General features: G+C 37.7%; 1 protein-coding gene across 2 annotated transcripts in view; it reads left to right on the top strand.

Annotated features, from left to right (window-relative positions):
• The window catches only part of NCAM2 (neural cell adhesion molecule 2), a 545,993-nt gene that overhangs the window by 326,097 nt on the left and 201,047 nt on the right, over positions 1-18,849 (top strand). For both annotated transcript variants that reach the window (XM_065913597.1, XM_065913598.1), the window contains exon 5: positions 2,549-2,686. In XM_065913597.1, coding sequence (XP_065769669.1) covers positions 2,549-2,686 — 138 coding nt within the window. The remainder of the gene's footprint in view (positions 1-2,548; positions 2,687-18,849) is intronic.

Below are 18,849 nucleotides of genomic sequence, written 5' to 3' on the forward strand. Positions count from 1 at the left end.
TCTTCTAAGTGTATATATCTAGATCACTCAAACAATTCTGGAATCACAGGAATCCTCTAGTCTGAAGAAAAATTGTGAATCATCAAAATATTGATTGCAGTCATAAGAGTAGATGTGGCAATCCATTCAGTTAATATAGAATGAGAAGAAAAGGGGACTTATAAAATAACCTGCTTAAAGAAACATTAAACGGATGCCTTATTATTATGATTTCCTTTATTTCCTTTCTGTAATAATGAATGTTTGGATGACTGCATACAGATTTCTATGGAGCTAGGTAAGGTGGTCTGGTATTCCTATTTCTTGAAGAATTTTCCATAGTTTATTGTGATCCACACACTCAAAGGCTTTAGCATAGTCAGTGAAGGAGAAGTAGATGTTTTTCTGAAATTCTCTTGCTTTTCCCATGATCAAGCAGATGCTGACAATTTGATCTCTGGTTCCTCTGCCATTTCTAAATCCAGCTTGAACATGTGGGAGTTCACGGTTCATGTACCGTTGAAGCCTGGTTTGGAGAATTTTGACCATTACTTTACTAGTATGTGAGATGAGTACAATTGTGTAGTAGTTTGAGTATTCTTTGCCATTGCCTTTCTATGAGATTGGAATGAAAACTGATCTTTTCCAGTCCTATGGCCACTGCTGAGTTTTCCAAATTTGCTGGCATATTGAGTTCAGCACTTTCACAGCATCATCTTTTAAGATTTGAAATAGCTCAGCTGGAATTCCTTCACCTCCACTAGTTTTTTCATAGTGATGCTTCCTAAGGCCCACTTGACTTCACATTCCAGGATGTCTGGCTCGAGGTGAGTGGTCACATCATTGTGGTTGTCTGGGTCATTAACAACTACTTTGTATAGTTCTCACTCTAATCTTCAGCAACACACTTAAATAGAATATTTTTTTAAAGTTACTTTAAGATGTCATGAAGTTTTAGGGGTTCTGAGTTCCTCCAGTCCTTACTATAAGTCATATTTCCTGCCGATTGCCTTTCTTTCTCTCCAATCTCTTCATTGGTGAGAAAACTTCCCAGGAAAAAGCATCTGTATAAACATTTTTGTATGTCATCTTAAGGTCAACTGAAAGATGAAATAGATATTTTGGGAAAGTTTAAATCTTCTGCACTGAAAATTATGTATATGTAGCTTGATAATTGGTGTTTTCTGTTTGAGGCAGCTTCAGAATTTCCAAATTTTCATTTCTTAATACCTGTCTCTTAGCCAATCAATAACCACATTCTTACCTATTTTAATATGGTCTAATAATTTCCTTATTTATATTTAAAGCCCAAACTTCTACTATGACTTAAGGAATTGCTATGAAAAACGAACCCCAAATATGATGCCTTCATATCACAGCAGTTTCTCACTCATGTGATGTCCAGTGGTTTGGAGGATGAAAGGCAAGAGTTGTACCCATTACATTCATTCAATGATCCAGGTTGAGGGACGCTGGGAGACTACTTTCTCATGCAACTTCTTTGTTTTTCCTAACATTTCTATTAAGCCAGCAGATAGGGGAATAGTAGTAAATACTAGAAGAACCCCCAGAAGTACTATTTGACAGATATCCATAGGTGGGTATCTTAAAGATATTTCTATTTTACCAAAAGGTCCAAGGGGGTCAAGGATGTGTTTCTGTTATCTACCTATGTGCTCAGATAAAGTACTTAGCAAATATCATGTCTAATGTTATCTATGGATGAATTAATTAATGAAATTTAGGATATTGCCTTAATAACATGTTTCAAAATAGAACAGGATATAATAATGTTCTTTACTTGATAACAAGGGAAAAGTTCTTAAGACTGCAACAAAATTATGATGAGTAAAAACTTAAGACCAGGCATTATGGAAAATACTGTCAGGCTAGTCAGATTATTTCAAGCAATCACCTAATGCATGCCCTTTAACAGCTATTTTTGTATGTATGCATGTGCATACACTCACACATAAAGTGGGATCTTGAAATAAAAGTAATGAAGTCTAATCTATTCCTTCCTAAAATGGATTATCTTGTATTTAGAAAAAATATTTCAAATAAATCTGAGATATGATCATTTTATATGTCCTCTACATGACTTGAATATTGTTATATATTTAGCTACCTCCTCAGGATATGTGCCATTATTGGTTTAATTATTGTGTTAGGAAGGGTATTCAATCAGTTCTCTAACCCATTTCCATCCCCAAGTTGCTACATATTTGCAGTCAAAATATCTTCTTGTCTGTAATATCTAATCCCTCAGCTTTGTTCTTTTGTGTATCTTTTCTGCAGTCAGAGTACCAATGGTAAAATAATAGCTTAACCATTTTATGTGGAAATAAACTCTTGAATGTATTTTCACAAAAAGGTATAACAAGGCAATTGTGGAGTGGAAAAATCGAAGTCATGAAATTGCATTTTACTTTCAAATTGGAATTTGTTTGTTGATGAAAAGTTGGATAGTGTCAGACAAGTGCCATATTTTAGTACTTAGCAATTTAGAACATGCTGGACTCTGCCTTCAATTACTGATATCATTTCCTCCTCTTTGCTTACTTTCCAGATCGGTTCGCTATGTTAGCCAACAATAATCTGCAGATTCTCAACATCAATAAAAGTGATGAAGGTATATACAGGTGTGAAGGAAGAGTGGAGGCTAGGGGAGAAATTGACTTCCGTGATATCATTGTTATTGTTAATGGTAAGCAAAGAATAATTTGTATGTATTTTGTTGCTGTATTTAGCAATATGTTTAATAAAAGGGGAACCATGGAAACTGAGCACTTAAGACTAATAAACCTCTGCTATCCCTGGAGGAAGTCGCCTCACCTATAATATAGCATCTGTTGCCGCACTACAGCCTCAAGGACAAGCATGCATGTTAAATTGCTTCAGTTGTGTCTGACTGTTTGCAACCCCATGGACTGTAGCCCGCCAGTCATCTCTAACCATGAGATTCTCTAGACAAGACTACTGGAATAGACTGTGGGTTTTCATTCCCTCCTCTAAGGGATCTTCCCAACCCAAGGATTGAACCCTCGTCTCTTATGTCTCCTTCATTGGCAGGCAGGTTCTTTACCACTGGTGCCACTTGGAAAACCCCCCAAGGGCAAAATCTGTGACTTATTTAATATTGCTATCCTCTTTTACAAAGAGTCTATAAGGGAGTAATTGCCTTTTGCTGGTTTTATAGTTGTTGAAAGAATGTCAAATGAAATATGATGAAGTACAATACTAGATTTTGCTTCTAAATTACAGAGGTTACTTGCTTAAACTAATCTAATTAGCAATATTTATGGTTTTCCCTAATGTAATAATTAAATGCATTGTTACCCTTTGAAACCTTAATGGACATTAATAACTAAATTTTTGACATCAGGATGACATCTCTTCCTACAAATTTGGCTTCTTTTACTATACTGCCTGCTTGCATTAACATGCTATTCTGTGAGGCCAGTAATATGTTAATGCTATCTTAATTATTTCCACTTTGATAATCTAATGGGTCACCAAGGTGCACACTGTATTTCTTTAACATCTATCAAATATACTCTACTTTTCCTATCATGCTTTCCATAAGAGTGCTGCCCTTTCCAATTGTTTTTTCTTTTTTCTTGAGTGACCGCAAGTTGTTTTCTCTTCTCTTAATCTTACAATTTCAACTTTTCTATCTAACACACCTTCCAATGCTTAAAATTATCAGTATTTCCCATTACTTTCAAGACAAAATCAGAAGCACTTTTCACGGCATAGGAAGCTGTTTATGATCATCAGCTACCTTCCCTAGTCATTCAGTCTGGGTAACCTGTGCTTTAGCCATATGGAAATCCTATTAGTAACACAACACAAAGATACTTTGATTTGTTCTTCTGAACAAATTCAGGTCTTTTAAACTGAGTTAGAAACAATCATAATCACATAATCTATAACCAAAATGTAACTTGTTCCTTTTGGAATGGACAAAATATGAATTTAAAGAGTTAGCCAGGAGTTTTCTATCACTTGGGACTAGGAGACTGAAAAATTAATCAATGTCTTTTTCCCTATCCTATGCCCCTTCCACCATGAGCTATCTCTCCACGTTTTTTTTTTAAGAGATTGGGAGACAACACCAGGAATAGATCAAATAGAGTTATTTGGTTTTTCCTTTCCTGAAGTAAAGTAGTTTAACCACAGATTTAATGCTGAAAGATAAAAAGAATATTAAATCACTGACTTTCCCCCCCTTATTCTGTAAGTCTATAATTAATTGATATTTAGGAGACCTAGGCTCCCTCCCTGCATTGGAAAGATCTCCTGGAGAAGGGAATGGCTACCCACTCCAGTATTCTTGCCTGGAGAATCCCATGGACAGAGGAGCCTGGCAGGCTGCAGTCCATGCAGTCACAAAGAGTCAAACACAGCTGAGTGATTGGCATTTTCACTTTCAATGTCATGGATAAAATAATGGAATAGACAAGGTAGAAACTAGGAAAGTACGTAGAAACTGCACATGCTCTATGGTGAGGCCAAAATGCCAGGCCTTTCAAGAGAACATTTTCAGAGCCTTTTATTTTTTTGGTGTGTAAAATCTGTTATTTATTGAGACTATTATAGTCAGTGGAGGTTTTGACCTTCAACCCAAGAGGAAGATTTTAGTGAAGATGAAGAATAATATGTTTAAATATGAAGATGTGTACTATGTTTGTATCTATATATATTAATACATATCTATATTTTTTATTTTTATTTATGAGCATTTCTAATACCTTTCTCTCTTTATTATATACAATCAGCAAAGGTAACAAGTGGCTATTTAGTTTCTTAATTAGTTGACTTAACTGTCTACCATGCTTTGTTTCTGAAAGAATTTACGGTAGGAAATTTTGTGATTTTTGTCGTGAGCAAGACCTTGTTCTCAGTATATTCTTATGAAAATGGGGGTTATAGCATTAGTTAATACATGTAAAGTTTTTTTAAAAGGACTAAGTGTATAGGAAGCACTATATAAATACAGACTATGGTTGTATGTTGTATGTGTGTGTGTGTGCTGATGCTTATTCGTGCCTGACTCTTTGTGACACCACGGACTGTAGCCCACCTGACCCCTCTGTCCATGGGGTTATCCCAGCAAAAATACTGGAGTGGGTTGCCCTTTCCTCTTCCAGGGATCTTCCAGACCCAAGGACTGAACCTACATCTCCTGTGGCTTCTATGTTGGCAGGTGATTTCTTTTTTTTACCAATGAGCCACCCGGGAAGCCCATGTTATATATGTATGTTTATATAAAATTCTAGAGTAGGAAATGGAAACCCAAAGCAGTATTCTTGCCTGGAAAATTCTGTGGACAGAGGAGCCTGGCAGGCTACATACAGTCCATGGAGCTGTGAAGAGTTGGACATGACTGAGAAGCTGAGCACATGTGTAATAGTATGCATGTGTTTTTATACTAAAACACTATTTTGAGACTTATGATAAAAAGGAAATGTCATCTGGAAGATGTAGCATATTAAGCTTTTATTATCCATTCTGCTATTGTAATTTCTTTTAATACATTTACGAATGTTCTATTTCCACATTAGATTATCTGTGGTAGTTTGAATGTGATGTTATTTATTTTAAAGGAAGGATTATTTGGGTATCAGTGGGTCCAATTAACAGAGTTTGAATCATCCAGTCCATCATGATCTACATTCAAACTGGAATGTTTATTTCTTTATCTATACTTATTATTTCTGGGCTCGTAAAGAGATAAATACTGGGCACAAAAGAATGCACATGTTCTTTTGTGCAGTTCACATCAATCATGCATGTAATGTCCTTTTGTGACTGCATCACACTGACATTCTCCAAATTAATCACCCTCCTTCCACACCCTACTTTTCTTCTCACATACTAATCTGACCTTTCCTTGAATATCACTTTATCTCCAGGTCTTCTTATTAATCATTTTTCCCTGTTATGGTCACAAGCTCCCATATCTTAGAATTCTCGGAACTACTGTTCTCCAAAATAACTGTTCACAAAACCAACCATTGATTTATTTACTTTCTGGATGACTCAACTGGACCCTGTCAAGGGAATGCATTGACTAATGCCACCAGATGACTGCACTTTTCTCTCACATTTTGCCTTTATATACAGTCAGAAAAATCATTCTTTTCCAGTCTTACTGACTCCTGCTTACCAGCTCCTTTTAAAGTTTGAGCCCTCTCTAAAACTATCCTTTATTATTTATATCTTATAAAGTCCCTTATCCCCTTGAAGTTGTTTCAATGAAAACTTTGAAGTTGCATAAATTAGTAATAAAATAAAGACACTAACTTTATCCACACTATCTTGTTTTTGTTCAATTATAGTATTTGATGAATTATGTACTTTTTCCCTCCAATTTATAATACATGCCTCTCTCTTATTTGCTACTAGTTTTTATCCTTGGTAAAATTATTTTATCCTTGATAAAATTCATTGTGGACCTCTTTCAACTCTTTTCACCTCAAAGTATATTGAAATTCCAACCAAATACTCCAGTCAACAGTTTCTTCACATTCACTGATTTCTTGCCAAGTCCTGGTTCTGGAAGAAGGTCTTCTCTTTGTTCCAATGTTGACTCTTTGCAGATTTTCCTTTGCATTTTTTTTCTCTTCCAACAGATTAACAATTAGTTAAAAGATATCCTTGCTGACTTATAAGGCCAAAAATACCAAATATTAAGGATCTTTTTTTTTCTTAACTCCCTCTATGAATTTCTTACTGTATTTCTTGATGCCTATGTATAGTTTTTCACAAGTATTTATCTCGCCTCCCTTTCAGAGGTTATACGCCACTGCTCATTGCCATGTGAAGTGTGGTGCTGCCAGTAGAAGGTTTAAGCAACTAAACCCAACTGATGATGTGACTTTCTCTGGCTATGGGAATATAAGAAAATGTAATATACACTGTACTGAAATCAAGCTTCAAGAAGAATCACATGTTACTTCTCGTGGGCTTTCCTCCTGCCATGAAGCTAAGTGAAAGTGAAAGTTGTTCAGTCCTGTCTGACCCCTTGCAACCCCGTGGACCATACAGTCCATGGAATTCTCCAGGCCAGAATACTGGAGCAGATAGTTTTCCCCACCTCCAGGGGATCTTCCCAACCCAGGGATTGAATGCAGGTCTCCCTCATTGCAGGTAGATTCTTTACCCACTGATCCACAAGGGAAGCCATGAAGCTCCCATGACTACAATAGAGACTTCTTCACCCACGGCATCATGAAGATGTGTGAAGCTGGGTCACAGCTGATCTGCAGGTGCAAACATATACCCTAGATAAGAAATAAAGCGTATTGTTAAGCCCTGAGATTGTAGAGTCTTTTGTTATCACAAAAAAGCAGACACATGCAAACAGTGGTTTTTTCCTACTTAAGCAATTTAAATACTGTTTGACCTAGGAGTACGTCTGAAATTAATTCCCTCTGTACACCTCAGACACCTTATAATCCCCAATGGTGGTCATCTCCAATAGATTTTTAAATTAACACATCAGCATATTGGCTAACTGAATATTTTTGACTATAGTTTCAGTGTTATTTGGTATTGTCTTTATATATTTATTCAACATTTAAAGGATATGTGCTGGCTATATTTTTCATACTTGTTATGCTTAGAATACTAACAGATCTAATAGAGCAGGATTTTCCTCAAGGCACTTATAATTTTATCTCAAAAATTTAAAATAATAAACTTTTGTAAGGTCCCTTATTGTTTATGGAGCTGCTGAATTCAAAAGCATATAATAAGCACATTTAAAAAAATTATTGATTTTTTTAATTGAAGGATAATTGGTTTACCAGAATTTTGTTGTTTTCTGTCAAACCTCAACATGAATTGGCTTTTTATGTCAAACCTCACCCATAATTATACATATAAACCTTCCCTTTGGAAGCTCCCTCCCATCTCCCTCCCCATCCCACCCCTCTAGGTAGATACAAAGCCCCTGTTTGAGCTTCCTGAGCCATACAGCAAATTTCTGTGGGTTATCTATTTTACATATGGTAATGTAAGTTTCTATGTTATTCTCTCCATACATCTCACCCTTTCCTCCCCTCTCCCCATGTCCATAAGTCTATTCTCTATGTCTGTTTCTCCACTGCTGCCCTGCAAATAAATTCTTCAGTACCATTTTCATAGATTCTGTATATATGCATTAATATATAATATTTATCTTTTCTCTTTCTGACTTACTTCACTCTGTATAATAGGCTCTAGGTTCATCCACCTCTTTAGAACTGACTCAAATGCATTCCTTTCTATGACTAATATACCATTGTGCATATGTATGACAACTTTTTTATCCATTCATCTTTTGATGGACATCTAGGTTGCTTCCATGTTCTAGCTATTGTAAATAATACTGCAATGAACTATGGGATATATGTGTCTTTTTTAATTTTGGTTACTTCAGGGTATATGCCTAGGAGTGGGATTACTGGGTCATATGGTGGTTTTATTCCTAGTTTTTTAAGGAATATCTATACCATCTTCCATAGTGGCTGGATCAATTTACATTTCCACCAAAAGTACAAGAGCATTCCCTTTTCTCCACACCCTCTCCAGCATTTATTGTTTGTAGACTTTTTGATGATGGCCATTCTGACAGGTATCAGGTGATAATCTCATTGTAGTTTTGATTTGCATTTCTCTAATAATGAGTGATATTGATCTTCTTTTCTTGTTCTTGTTAGCCATCTGTATGTCTTTTTTGGAGAAATGTCTGTTTAAGTCTTTTCCCTACTTTTTGATTGGGTTGTTTGTTTTCCTGGTATTGAGTTGTGTGAGCTGCTTGTATATTTTGGAAATTAATTCTTTGGCAGCTGTTTCATTTACTGTTATTTTCTCCCATTCTGAGAGTTGTCCTTTCACCTTGCTTATAGTTTCCTGTTTGTTGCAATGGTGAATGGAATTGATTCCTTAATTTCTCTTTCTGGTTTTTGATATTTAGCATATAGAAGTGCAGTGATTTCTGTATATTGATTTTGTATCCTGTGACTTTGCTAAATTCGCTGATTAGCCCTAGTAATTTTCTGATAGTATCTTTAGGGTTTTCTATATACAATATCATGTCGTCTGCAAACAGTGAGAGCTTTAATTATTCTTTTCTGATTCTTTATTTCTTTTTCTCCTCTGATTTCTATAGCTAGGACTTCCAAAACTATGTTGAATAATAGTGATGAAAGTGGATACCCTTGTCTTGTTCCTGATCTTGGAGTGCTTTCAGTTTCTCAACATTGAGAATAATGTTTGTTGTAGGCTTATCATATGTGGCAGAAGGCAATGGCAATCCACTCCGGTTCTCTTGCCTGGAAAATCCCATGGACAGAGGAACCTGGTACGCTGCAGTCCATAGGGTCACTAAGAATTGGACACGACTGAGTGACTTTGCTTTCACTTTTCACTTTCATTCATTGGAGAAGGAAATGGCAATCCACTCCAGTGTTCTTGCCTTGAGAATCCCAGGAACGAGGGAGCCTGGTGGGCTGCCGTCTATGGGGTCACACAGAGTCGGACACGACTGAAGCGAGTTAGCAGCAGCCATCATATATGGCCTTTTCTATGTTGAGGTAGGTCCCTTCTGTGACCATTTATTGAAGTTTTAATCATAAATAGGTGCTGAATTTTGTCAAAGACTTTTTCTGCATCTATTGAGATTATCATATGGTTTTTATCTTTCAATGTATTAACATGGTGTATCACATTGATTGATTTATGTATACTGAAGAATCCTTGCATTCTTTGAATAAACCCAAGTTAATCATGGTGTATGACTCTTTGATGTGTTGCTGGATTTTTTGCTAAAATTTTGTTGATGATTTTTGCATCTATGTTCATCAGTGGTATTGGCCTGTATTTTTCTTTTTTTGTGTGTTGTCTTTGGTTTTGTTATCAGGTGATGGTGGCCTCATAGAATGAGTTTGGAAGTATTCCTTTCTCTGCAATTTTTGAAAGAGTTTTAGAAAGATAGGTATTAGCTCTTCTCTAACTGTTTGATAGAGTTCTCCTGTGAAGTCTTCTGGTCCTGGGCTTTAGTTTTTTGGGAGATTTTTGATCACAGATTCAATTTCAGTGCTTGTAATTAGGTTGTTCATAATTTCTATTTCTTCCTGGTTCAGGCTTGGAAGATTGAACTTTTCTAAGAATCTGTCCATTTCTTCCAGGTTATCCATTTTATTGCCATATAGTTGTCCATAATAGTCTCTTATAATCCTTTGTATTTCTGTATTGTCTGTTGTAACCTCTCCTTTTTCATTTCTAATTTTCTTGATCTGATTCTTCTCTCTTTTTTTCCTGATGAATGTGGCTAAAGGTTTGTCAATTTTATCTTCTCAAAGAGCCAGCTTTTAGTTTTATTAATCTTTACTATTGTTTCTTCCATTGCTTTTCCTAATATTTTTGCTCTGATCTTCATGATTTATTTCCTTCTTCTGATTTTGGTGTGTTTTTTTTTTGTTCTTTTTCCAGTTGTTTTAGGTTTAAAGTTAGGTTGTCTATTCGATAATTTTTTCTTGTTTCTTGAGGTAGGAGTGTATTCTGTATACTTCCCTCTTAGAGGTGCTTTTGCTATCCCATAGGTTTTGAGTTATCATGTTTTCATTGTCATTTTTTTATAGAAATTATTTGATTTCCCTTTTGATTTCTTCAGTAACCTGTTGGTTATTTATAAACATATTGTTTAATCTCCATGTGTTTGTGTTTCATATAGTTTTCTACATGAAATTGATATCTAGTCTCATAGTGTTGTGGTCGGAGAAGATGCTTGATGCAATTTCAATTTTCTTACATTTACTGAGCTTTGATTTGTGATGTATGATATGGTCTACCCTGGAGAATGTTCCATATGCACTTGAGAAGGTGTGTTCTTCTGCATTTGGATGGAATGTCCTGAATATATCAATGAGAGCCATCTCCTCTAGTGTATCATTTAAGACTTGTGTTTTCTTATTAATTTTCTGTTTTGATGATCTGTCCATTGCTGTGAGTGGGATAAATCTGTTACTATTATTGTGTTACTGTCAATTTCTCTTCTTATGCCTGTTAGCGTTTGTCTTATGTTTTGAGGTGCTCCTATGTTGGGTGCATAGATATTTACAATTACTATGTCTTCCTCTTGGATTGATCCTTGATCATTATGTAGTGTCCTTACTTATCTCTTGTAATATTCTTTATTTTAAGATCTATTTTGTCTGATATGAGGATTGCTAGTCCAGCTTTCTGTTGCTCTCCATTTGAATGGAATATACTTTTCCATCCTCTCACTTTCAGTCTATATGTGTCTTTAGGTCTGAAGTGTGTTTCTTGTAGAAAGCATGCATATTTGTCTAGTTTTTGTATCCATTCAGCTAATCTATGTCTTTTGTTTGGAGTATTTAATCTATTTACATTTAAAGTAATTGTTTATATATATGCTCCTATTGCCAGTTTCTTAATTGTTTGGTGTTTGATTTTGTAGATCTTTTTCTTCTCTTGTATTTCTTGACTATATATGACATTTTAACATATGTTGTAAAGCTGGTTTGTTGTTACTGAGTTCTCTTAACTTTTGCCTGTCTGAAAAGCTTTTGATTTCTCCATCAATTTTGAATGAGATCCTTGCTGGGTACAGTAATCTTGGTTGTATATTTTTCCCTTTGAGTACTTTAAATATATACTGCCACTCACTTCTAGCCTGCAAAGTTTCTGCTGAAAGATCAGCTGTTAACTGTATGGGGTTTCCCTTGTATGTTATTTGTTACTTTTCCCTTGCTGCATTTAATATTCTTTCTTTCAGTTCAGTCGCTCAGTTGTGTCCTACTCTTTGCGACCCCATGAATCGCAGCACGCCAGGCCTCCCTGCCCATCACCAACTCCCGGAGTTTACTCAAACTCATGCCCAGCAAGTTGGTGATGCCATCCAGCCATCTCATCCTCTGTTGTCCCCTTCTCCTCCTGCCCCCAATCCCTCCCAGCATCAGGGTCTTACATCTTTGTTAATTTGATTAGTATGTGTCTTGGTGTATTTCTCCTTGGGTTTATCCTGTGTGGAACGCTTTGTGGCTCTTGGACTTGATTGACTATTTCCATTTCCACGTTGGGGAAATTTTCAACTATAATCTCTTCAAAAACTTTCTCATAACCTTTTTTTTTCTCTTCTTCTTCTGGGACCCCTATAATTCTAATGGTGTGCTTGATATTATCCCAGAGGTCTCTGATACTATCCTCAGTTCTTTCCATCCCTTTTACTTTACTCTGCTCTTCAGAAGTTATTTCTACCGTTTTATCTTCCAGTGCACTGATTCATTCTTCTGCTTCAGATATTCTGCTATTGTTTCCTTCTAGAGTATTTTTTGATTTCAATAATTTTGTTGTTTGTCTCTGCATGTTTATTCTTTAATTCTTCTAGGTCTTGTTAATTGATTCATGCTTTTTCTCCATTCTGTTTTCAAGGTTTTTGATCATCTTTATTGTCATTATTCTGAATTCTTTTTCAGGTAGTTTGCCTATTTCCTCTTCATTTATTTGGGCTTCTATATTTCTAGTTTGTTCCTTCATTTGCGGAATGTTTCTCTCTGCCTTTTCGTTGTTTTTAAACTTATTGTGTTTGAGGTCTCCTTTTCTCAGGCTTCAAGGTTGAATTCTTTCTTCCTTTTGGTTTCTACACCCCTAAGGTTGATGCAGTGGTTTGTTTAAGCTTCATATAGGGTGAGATTTATGCTGAGGTTGGTTTGTTTGTTTTGTTTTGTTTTCCTCTGATGGGCAAAGCTGAGTGAGGTGGTAATCTTGTCTGTTGATGATTGGGCTTGTATTGTTGTTTTATTTGTTGTTTAGACACAGGGTGCTGCTGGTGGTTGGGTGATGCTGGGTCTTGTATTCAAGTGGTTTCCTATGTTGGAAATCTCACTAGTTGATTCTCCCTAGGGTTATTTCTCTGGTAGTCTAGGGTCTTGGAGTCAATGCTCCCACTCCAAAGGCTCAGGTCTTGATCTCTGGACAGGAACGAAGATTCCACAAGTGGTTTGTTATGATATTAAGTGAGATTAAAACACATATCCAAAAATGAAAACCCAAAGATGAACCCCAGACAAATGGCAGTTACAAAATCAGGCAAATAGCAATTAAAATAATGGGATGCATTTACATATACATATACATCCATAAGCAAAACCAACACAGTCTAACAAAAATTAGGTACATTAGGACCCGATGAACAAAGGAAACCAAAAATATATATCTACCAGTTAAGAACAAAACTAACTAAAGCACAAACTGGAAAACAAAACTAAAGCAAGGTGCCCACTGGGGAATAAAATAATGAAGACAAAACTAACAAATATGTTGAGAAGAAAGGAAAGAAAGAATAGATATGCAAAATAGGAGTAGATAAAGAAAATTTATATACATTAAAGATTACCTGCAAGGTGAAAAGAACAGTAAGAAAAGCCGACAAAGGTATAAATGTTGCAAAAATAATAATAGGTTTAAAAAAAATTTTTTAAAGAAAAAAAAAAGAAGAAGAAGAGGAAAGAAGCAAAAAAAAAAAAAAAAAAAAAAAGGAAAACTTCACAGAACCGCAAAGCCCAAAGTAGAGGCAGAAATTTATAACAACAATAAAAAGTGTGATTAAAAAAATAAAACTCAAAAGCCTAATTAGATTTTATAGTGCCAATAAAATTGACAACCACAGTGAGAGTGGGGCAGGGAAGGAAAAAATAATATTAAAGGAAAGAAAAAAAATCCAAAAGAAACTTCAGAACAAGTCAAACCATAGGAATAATAAATGTTTTTCTTGAGTCACTGCTGTCAGGATCCTTTCCCTCGCTGGGAGTCACAGCCCACCTCACCTCCCTAGGATGCCCTCCAACACTGTGCTGGACTCTGTACCTGCTGTGGGGGCAGCTCAGAGTCTAATCTGGTCCTGCTCCTGTGTGTTCTTGCCTCCAATGTCCACAGCTGTCAGAACTAGTGCGGCTTCTTTTGTGGGAGCTCTCAATGACCTTTTATATATTCTGAATACACAAAGTCTGCCTAGTTGATCGTGTGGATTTAATCTGCAGCTTGTACATCTGGTGGGAAGGTTTGGGCTCTTCTTTAGATGCACTGCCCCTGGGTTTTAATTGTGGTTTTATTTCTACTTCTGCATGTGGGTCGTCCACTGGGGTTTGCTCCTGAGGCTTCCCTGGAGGACTTGGGTTTGCCCTGTGAGGGCCAGGAGAGGAGGTGCTACAGCTGCCTGGGTCGCAGGGGTTCTGGCAGCACCAGGTACTCAGGGGTGTTGGCAGCTAGGGCAGCAGGACATATAGTGCTCTAGAAGGGTATAACAACCATTACTGGCCAATACACTCCAGTATTCTTCCCTGGCGAACCCCCATGACAGAGAAGCCTGGCAGGCCACAGTCACAGGATCACAAAGAGCTGGACATGACCGAAGTGACCCCGTATGCATAGATGCAAGACTTTATATTTTTCTTTTTTTTTTTTTGCCTGTGGCGGCTCTGCCCCTGTGAGGGCTGAGCGTGAAGGTGGTGCTGCTGCTTGGGTCACGGGGACCCTGGCTACACCAAGTGCTCAGGGCCATGGACGGCCTCAGCCGCTAGAGTTATGGCCCTGTTAGGGCATTTTTCTGAGCCTCTGGTAGCTGGCGATCAGAAAGCCTCTCTGGTTAGTCTTTCTCGATAGCTCCACCTGTTCAGGCACTTAGAGGGCTCCCTCGCCTGGGGTCCTCTCTGTTGTTCATCAGGCACTTAAAGGGGCTCCCTGGGGTCCTACTCTGTAGTTCTGTTCCTCGGGCGCTTGATGGGCCAGCCTTTCTTCTGTTCAGCTGCTACCGATGCTGGCATGTGGGGCGAGAAGAGATTATAGGGACGGCGCCACGCCCTGCAGATGACTCTGCAGTATCGCCTTGCTTCCATGGCTTCTTGGCTTTCCTCCACAGGCATTTCCCACCGCAATCTCCTTCCTCACAGCCCTTCAGTGCCTCTCTCCGCAGTCAACAGCAGCCCTCGCTCTGGGATTGCTCCACAATCCCTAAGCTCCAGTTCCCAGCCACTGTGCCTTCCAGGGCACCTGTGTCCCTGTCCAGGGTATGTATGGCTATGGCAGGGACTGTCTGATTCTCATTCCATTTAGGCTGCTACAGATCAGCTGTTTCACTCTCAGCCTTGACTGTTTCTCCTCTGACTCAGACAATTACCCCAAGGTGGGGATCAGATCCCTGCTTTAGTCCCCCCACCCAACCAAGGACAAGTCCAATCCTAGTAACACTCCTGTTTTGCTCCCTAGTTCCTTCCTACTACCGAGTTTTGCGTGGATCTATATATTCTTTACTCCTGGGCAGGTACTCATGTCCACTCTCAGCTGGTGTTCTGCATGCACTTCTGTATCTGAAGGTGTATTGCTGGTGTATCCATGGAGACAGATGTACTCCACATCCACCTCCTCCTCCACCATCTTGTTCTCTCCAATAAGTGCATTTTTAACAGCCTATTTTATAAGAAGGGGTACCTACTGTATCTCAAGAAAAAACTTGGTATTTGGGATAAATCTGTTGATGAAAAACATATGTTGATGAAAAACATATGTAAAATACGTAGCAAGTGGGAATTTGCTGTGTGGCTCAGGGAACTCAAACCAGGGCTCTGTGACAACCTAGAGGGGTGGGGTGGAGTGGGAGGTGGAACGGTCATGAGGATGGGGATATAGGTATACCTATGGCTAAATCGTGTTGATGATTAGCAGAAATCAACATAGTGTTGTAGATCAATTATTCTTCAAATAAAAATAAGTATATTTAATTATTAAAAATTTATTATTTTGCAGAACAAATAGAGGAAATATATTGCAGACAAAATACCACCTGGCAAAACAAAAAGAGTTTAGGATGTGAAAGAAGAACTAAAAGCTTAACTGTTACTGGATTTGATATCTTGTAGAGAGAGTGATGGTGGTATTAATCAGTTGGTTTGGAATTTAGGTGGAGATGTAGATGCTAAGCAGAAGCGGCCAGATCATGGGGGTCTATGGACTCTATTTCTTTGAGACAAAGATGAGCTGCCATTTAGAAGCAGGAAACCTAAAAAGAGGAGGATGGAGGCAGGGAGAGGGGATGAGTTAAAGTCAGTGGTAAGTAGAGCCTGGCTAAAACACAGAAATGCAGAGGAATATATAATCAAGTAGGGTTTGAAACAGAGTATTGTGTTTCCAAGTTTGTCACAGAGATAAGAGTAATAAAGGCTTAATTAAAAGATTTTAATGTGGATTCTAGGTTTCCAAAGTAGTAAATGCAAGCAGAAGTGATCAATAAGGACTGAATTGAAATATATCTGATGAATTTGGCTATTATGAGTTTACGGAAGATATTATGATAAACTGTTGGGGTCCTTTAATGGACCAGAACCTGGTGGTCCGGAGTCGACAATAAGAAAGTGAAAGAGAGAAAAGAGGCTGATATTCCCTGATTTACGCAAGGAACCAATAAAGCCCTTGACACATGGCTTGCATTGCTCACGAAGGCACAGGGCACCCTCTCGAGGGGTCTTGGAAGCCTGGGCAGGAGAGTGAGCACGACGGGTTTCTACGCTCCAGAGAATTAGCCGGAGAGAGGGGGGGTTGGGGGGGGAGAGAAAGAAAGAAAGAAAGACACAGGGACCCAAGCTCTGATGGACCAAAGGTGCTTTAATGATCTTTCTGTGAGTATATATAGACTGTTGTATAAGAAATTTCTTTCAACCATGATAAAGATCAGAAAACCAAACGTACAGCAACCGTTACCAAGGGAACAGGGATTAACAATGGTCATAAGGTCAGGAGACAATCCATATCTCAAGAAAGAGGATCAAGACTAAGCAGTTTTGTTGTAAGGAGAATGTTTACTGAAGGAGATCCACGCATGTCTCATCCTATGACCTCAGTCCTGGGAATAGCATGCCGTTCCACTAGTTTCTGTTGCCAGGAACTGATAAGGAACAGAGGATTTATGAGAAACAGCATGTAGGAATCCTCCTGTTAAACATTCCCTGACAATAAACAATAGCATTTGCGTGGTCTGGGTAACATTCAGGTTGCAATGACTTAATGAAGAAATGTTCATGTACATTCACTTGAATAAGAAGAATATTGAAGGAACAGCACCTATTTCCTCAGCTTATTCGAGTCAACTATTAAATAGGAAAAATTGCAAAATTGAGTTAAAGAACAGAGGAAGTGACTGCAGTGTTAGGACATTTGTAAGAAAGATTTACCTTGAACATAAAGAGGATATATTTTATGCTGAGCCTGGAAGAAATGAATCAAAATTGGATGAGAATGTGGGTTAATTCACAAGTATGTCTGGTTGAAAATTTGAGAGAAATATTGCTCCATGACTTCATATCCTATTTCCAATCACTGACTTCACTTATCTACCAAACATTGATGTACTACTGGTTTCTCTTCAATATTTTTCAATGTATTTGTATGTGCTTATACCTTCTCATTACTGAATCTTCAAGTAAGCTTTCCAAATGCCTAAAACCTTAATTTTCATTAACCTCCCAGTGGCTACCTTGATTTTATTATTATACCTCATGACATTTCTATTAACTCACTTAATTTGCTGGCCATCTTTTCTATATATTTCTGAACTCTGTTTACTGGATAACTATACTACACACACATACTCACACACACACAAAGAAAATGGGTAAACACTTTAAAAAGAGGATTACAATAACTTCTCTTGCTTTAATGAATGTCTGTTCTTCCACCATGGGATTCCTGATAGTGAGTCACTCAGCCTTGTCTTACTCTTTGTGACCACATGGACTATACAGTCCATTGATTTCTCTAGGCAAGATTACTGGAGTGGGTAGCCTTGCCCTTCTCCAGGGGATCTTTCCAAACCATGTATCGAACCAAGGTCTCCTGCATTTCACATGATGTACTCTGCATATAAGTTAAATAAACGGAGTGACAATACACAGCCTTGACGTACTCCTTTCCTGATTTGGAACTGGTCTGTTGTTCTATGTCCAGTTCTAACTGTTGCTTCTTGACCTGCATACAGATTTCTATGGTGTCAGGTAAGGTGGTCTGGTAGTCCCATCTCTTGCAAAATTTTACACTGTGTTGTGATACACACAGTCAAAGGCTTTGGCATAGTCAATAAGGCAGAAACAGATGTTTTTCTGGAACTCTCTTGCTTTTCTGATGATCCAATGGATGTTGCCAATTTGATCTCTGGTTCCTTTCATTTTCCTAAATCCAGCTTGAACATGTGGAAATTCACAGTGCACATACTGTTGAAGCCTGGCTTGGAGAATTTTGAGGATTACTTTGCTAGTGTGTGAGATGAGTGCAATTGTGCAGTACTTTAAACAGTTTTTGGCATTGCCTTTCTTGGGGATTGGAATGACAACTGACCTTTTCTAGTCCCGTGGCCACTGCTGAGTTTTCCAAAATTGCTGGCATATTGAGTTCAGCACTTTCACAGCATCATCTTTTAGGATTTGAAATAGCTCAACAGGAATTCTATCTCCTCCACTATCTTTATTTGTAGTGATGCTTCCTATGACCCACTTGACTTTGCATTCCAGGATGTCTGGCTTCAGGTGAGTGATCTCACCATCATAATTATCTGTGTCGTTATGATCTTTTTTGTATAGTTCTTCTGTTTAGTCTTGCCATCTCTTCTTAATTTTGCTTAATTTTGCCATCTCTTTTTATTTCACTTCTGTTACATCCATACTGTTTTTGTCCTTAATTATGCTCATCTTTGCATGAAATGTTAACTTGGTATCTCTAATTTTCATGAAGAGATCTCTAGTCTTTCCCATTCTTTTAATTTCCTCCATTTCTTTGCCTTTTTCACTTAGGAAGGCTTTCCTTTCTTTCCTTGCT

Source organism: Muntiacus reevesi, chromosome 21 (assembly GCF_963930625.1).
Source record: "Muntiacus reevesi chromosome 21, mMunRee1.1, whole genome shotgun sequence".
Classification (NCBI taxonomy): Eukaryota; Metazoa; Chordata; class Mammalia; order Artiodactyla; family Cervidae; genus Muntiacus; species Muntiacus reevesi.